Source organism: Ictidomys tridecemlineatus, chromosome 14, assembly GCF_052094955.1.
Source record: "Ictidomys tridecemlineatus isolate mIctTri1 chromosome 14, mIctTri1.hap1, whole genome shotgun sequence".
Taxonomy (NCBI): Eukaryota; Metazoa; Chordata; class Mammalia; order Rodentia; family Sciuridae; genus Ictidomys; species Ictidomys tridecemlineatus.
Window position 1 is genome coordinate 5,442,383 of NC_135490.1, and position 4,837 is coordinate 5,447,219.

Sequence of the window (4,837 nt, forward strand, 5' to 3'; positions counted from 1 at the left end):
AAGGTGCACTAGTTCTCATATCTTTATAACCTTTCTCAATAGAAAGTAAGATCCAAACATCAATCCACTGTCCACCAATATTAACTATGCTCATCATATATCCCTATGTAAAGTAAGAAAGGGTTTATAAAAAGAGAAGAATATATCTTTATATGTTTTAACTTTCCTAAGTGTATAATACAACTTTCCTTAATCAAAAATGAGACTACATGTGGTGAACTTTGTAAAATAAGCCTAATCATTAAGTTTTCTAAGAGGCTGGAAATATGGGCTTGGGTTCTCCTTGATATAATCAATGTGGTGCCTAAAACTCTCATGACCTTTCAGAGGATGATTGTTGTCCATGATCAGGTTTGTCCACAATGTACTGAGTTAGAAGAACAGCCTTCTACTTTGTCCTTGATATGCTGAGGGCTAGTAGAACAGCCTCCATGGCATGATGTACCTGTTCTGTTCTAGCCATCTGAAATTTAATTTGTTTGGCATCTAACATACTTATGCCTCCTGAAGAAACATAAGCATGAAAATGAAAAGTCCCAATTACATAAAAAAGGGTCTCATGGTTTCAGTTTCCCACCAACCAGCGTGGCTTTGCCAGCATTCATCCTCACTGTGACCCTGTCAAGACAGTGGGAGAGCGGCTTTGCCAACACTTTTTCTCACTGTGACCCTGTCAAGACAGTGAGTGGGGGATCGCTTTCGCCAATTTCACCCATTTATCATGGTAGTATGGGGAATCCAGGGATATCCTGAACTACAACCAATGAATGATCTTAATTGACACGTGGACATCACCTGAGACATTCGGGCTGTCCAAGGCATTACAATTGAGCACCAGGACACAACAAATGCAGTTTGACGGAGAGACAAGGTACAAAGGCAAATACCTATTGAGCAGTCCAACTATGCACACTGTAAAACATGGGGAAAATTTGATGAGGATTCAGAGAAACGTCAAGTACATGATTATCATAAGGGGCAAGGAACAAAAAAGGAAAGGCCAGGGAAAGTGTCCACAATGCTTTCCATGACCACATTCAAGAGTCAAGAAGGTCCACTGCAGAACAGGACAGAGGTCCCAGTGATCAGCAGGTGCTACACTCCATGTGGTCATAGGACAAAAGGGACAAACTTGAGCCTTCTACTTCTGTTCCACTTCCGTCTCTACACCTGCATATCCACTCCATTTGTCATCTCTTGGACAGCCTGTGGAAGGTGACATGAGCACATTGGACCATCCCCTGGAAACCCCATTCAGAGGAGTCTCTCCTCTGAGTCCTGGACAGGTGGCTGTGCATCAGAGGCAGGGTCCGGGGCTGTGCCAGAGCTTTCTGAAGTCCCAGCCTTTGCTCCTACTCCATAGCTAGGAAGGTCCTGTGACCCTGGTGCCACCTGCTCCTGCATCTTTGCTTCCTCAGCGTGAGAGACCCTGCAAGTCATTGGAGCCCCAAAGGCCATTCTTCCCTGCTATGGTGTGCCTCACTCCATGTCACTGTCCTCAGAGGAGGAGGACACCTGAAGGTCTTCATAGAGGACACTCAGTGGCTCGTGGGAGCTGGGCCTCTGGGACTCATCAAGATAGGGAGGAGTGTCAGCAAGAGCACTGGTCTCTGCAGCGGGACAGGAAGGGAGATCGGCAATGAACCTGGATCTCCACCAGTTCTTGTGCATTCTCTTGAAGAGCATCCGGAGGGGCTGTCGGGGAACACAGCTGGGTGCTGGTGGACTCGATTTGGTGCGCGGCTCCACTGGATTCAGGAAGCTGCTTTCCTTGGGAGGGCGAAGATCCATGCTGGAATCATGGGCTGGAATTTTTCTGGTCACCTGGGGTGACCCATTTAGTCCGATACCACTTGTGTCTTGCCAAGCAGGCAGAGACTTCCTGGCCTCCGAGCCTGGCCTGCAGGTGTTCCCCCGTGGAGTGGGACTGTGCCCCAGCCTGAGTTTCTTTGGGGAGTTCTGGCCAGTCTGGATGTGGACCTGAGCTCGTCTCTTGCCTGGGGCCTGGAGGCTGAGTTCGTGGCCCTGGCCCTGTGGACATGCTGCAGGCTGCAGGCAGGGCTCTTTGCTCACATCAGGACCCCTGGCTAGTGATGGAGGGTGGAGCACAGGGCCCCCTCCGAGAAGACTGGCAGAAGTCTGGGCAATTTTGGAGGAGACCACCTCTGGTGTTTCAGGTGCTTTCTTCCCAAGGAGGGCAGGGTTCTGCCCTGAGGGCCTTGCTGCCGGCTGGATGGTGCCAGGGGTGCTCACATCCTGTTTATCCTGGATCCCGGGACCTGAGTGGAGTCCACCTTTGGGTCTCTGAAAGGGAGGTGCGCTAGTGAAGGTGAGACTCTCATCCGAGCTCTGGACACAAGGCTGACTCTGCAACACGGAGCCAGGACACACCTCGTCCTGGTCGTGTGGACGGGCAGTGGCCTGCTGGGCTTCTGGAGGAAAAGACAAACACAGGAAACTCTCCTGAGTCCCTGCACTCAAGCACCAACAAGGCCCACCTAAACAGGAATTCGGCTACAGAACATAGAGTGGAACAGAAAGACACGTCTTCAGCCCAGGAAAGGAAAGGGGCGCTCCACCTCCACCTCCATGGCTATCGGCCAAAGACCCGTTCCAAGAAGGACTTGACATGTTTCAGGGCACATCGGGAAGTATCCCGTTCTTAATTGGAGGTCTCGTGCCTTGAGATGGGCAGGGCTCTTTTGTGTGTCCTTCCATGGGATGTCGATGGCTAACGCTCCTCTCAGCAGATGTGGCCACTCAGGAGTTGGCCTACAGAAGCTGAGAGTGTTCTCCCACTTTCAATAGGAATATGCCTGCATTGGACATTGTGTCCTCTGAGACGTTGGCGTCAACTCTGCCCCCATGAGCCCATGCACCACGTCATGGGGAAGATGAAAAAAGTCCCACACAAAATTGGAAAGAGCAAATGTGGAGGACCCCCAAGCTTCAGTCCCATTGGGCTTAAATGTTGATAGCAAATGCCTCAGGCAGAAGGGCCACAGAGAGGGAATTTATCAGGCTTCTCCAGGACACCAAAAGAGCAGGCCACCATGCACATACTCACCCTTAGGTAGGCACTGGGTTCTGTCTCTTCCTTCCATTTGGGTTGCTGCCTCTCCTGGGGTCTCCTATAGGTACTCCATGTCTGGAGTAGAGCCTTTCCCCGTTGTTCCTCTTCTTGCCTGCAGAACACACGATGGTATTTGGATGGATGCAGAGGAGGGAGCAAAATGAGAGGTGCCCGTTTTCTTAGTGTCTCCTGTGCTACCCTGGGTTCTCCCCCAAGTCTGTGCCTTTCCTCCTACAACAGCCAGTCCCTACATCCAGGAAGCCCTTCTCATCTACCACTAAGTAGTTGCCTGTGGACACATTGCTTTTGTGCCTCCCGCGGTCATGTTCCTAGTGCTGCCCTGACCCCCTTCCCTTTCTGAATTGAATGCACAGGAGAATGTGCTGCAGGCTCTGGCTTTGGGACATGGAGTCCTTGTCTATCTCTCTCCATTGACCCAGTCATTAGCTGCATGCGAATGTGTGGAGATGACTATGTGGAGAAGGGGAGACACCACCCCGCTGGAGTTCCATGCCCGAGGCTTGGATCCCAGCTTCCCCATCCCTCACCTGTGCACCTGGCCCTTCATTCTGGCTGGCTGCTCACAGGCCCCTGTGTTCTGGAGATTCCTAGGCTTGCTTGGTGCCTGGTTCTCCTTCTCCTTCTTTGGGCCCAAGGGTTGTGGGGCCAGCGCACCATCCCAGCGCTTGATGGGGCATCTTCTGCTCCTCGCAGTGTGTCCAAAAGCCCCACAGTCCCTACACTTCAGCTGTCGGTGGAAAAGCACAAGTTGTCAGGAGTCGGCCCAACCACAACCAGCTCTGCCCTTTTACAGACAAAGTGAGATTTGAAGTCTTAGTTTCCCCTCGTTGTAGGTCAGGCACTCAGGCCTGTGAACCATGAATTTCTAGGGATTTTAAGGTCCTAGAACACGTTTGTGGAAGCACCTATTATGAAGGGGCACTGGAAGGAAGGTTTGGATGTTGCAACTTGAGGAGCCTGGGCCAGATTTCAACAACAGGACAAACGTTGGGATGCATGGGTTTCAAGTGGTTCCAAAAGATGACTCCTCCCATCCTAGGAAAGGACTAAGCTGAGAGGAGGTGCCCGGGCAGGTCCTGGTGGGGTGGAATGGGAGAATTGGGTGGTAGAGGCAATCTGAGAGGACGTCACCACGATTCTGACCTGTGTCGGCCCCTGGCTTCCCGTTGCCTCCGATGTCCACATACCCTGGGGTCCTCCTCTTCAGGGGGAGGAGCCCGATGCCCCACAGCTCCCCTCTGCTGGTGCTTCTTATTCTGGATTTGCATGAGGCTCGGGGCCAGAGGCTGTGAGGCCTGCTCTGCCGACTTTCTCATGTTCTTCAAGTCAGGCCCCATTCCCTCAGATGCTGACACTGGGCCCTCCTAGGTCCAAGAGAAAAGAAAAAAGTGTCATGACCAAAGTCAACATGGGATCTTTCATTTGTTCTCCACATTTTGGCATGGAGCACATCCCATGATCTGAGGAGCCCAGTAGAATAGGTGGAGCACAGATGGGTGCACAATCAAGGGAGAGTAGGCCAACTACTGCGTTTGACAAAAATAAGATACTCCATGCTCTTAGAATTATAGCAGAGTGAATGCATGATTCCTGAAGGTAATAAAGCAATCTTAACCAAAGGGAACAATTTTGCCTCTATCCAAATGATAACCAAAAGAGGAAAGGTGAAGAGAGGTAAACCTAGTTCCTACAAAGAGAGATCAAAAGGAATTTCATCTGAATACAGAGATTTGCAGAGCACGG

At 51.0% G+C, this 4,837-nt stretch overlaps 1 protein-coding gene across 1 annotated transcript; it reads right to left on the bottom strand.

Moving 5' to 3' along the window:
- Positions 1-1,479: 1,479 nt before the first annotated feature.
- On the bottom strand, positions 1,480-4,431 carry LOC144370652 (protein FAM90A26-like). Its single transcript, XM_078031366.1, has 3 exons — positions 4,282-4,431; positions 3,692-3,821; positions 1,480-2,432 (listed from the first exon to the last, which is right to left on the bottom strand). The coding sequence occupies exons 1-3, from the start codon at positions 4,429-4,431 to the stop codon at positions 1,480-1,482; spliced, it is 1,233 nt and encodes a 410-aa protein (XP_077887492.1).
- Between the last annotated feature and the right edge of the window lie 406 nt (positions 4,432-4,837).

What these genes read in the sequence shown, in the direction of transcription:
- LOC144370652 (XM_078031366.1), bottom strand. Translation starts at nt 4,431, where the DNA reads ATGGGGCCTGACTTGAAGAACATGAGAAAGTCGGCAGAGCAGGCCTCA. An exon ending in CTGAAGAGGAGGACCCCAGG is followed by an intron (nt 3,822 to 4,281) that starts GTATGTGGACAT and finishes TTCCACCGACAG; the next exon opens with CTGAAGTGTAGGGACTGTGG. An exon ending in GAAGGAGAACCAGGCACCAA is followed by an intron (nt 2,433 to 3,691) that starts GCAAGCCTAGGA and finishes CTTTTCCTCCAG; the next exon opens with AAGCCCAGCAGGCCACTGCC.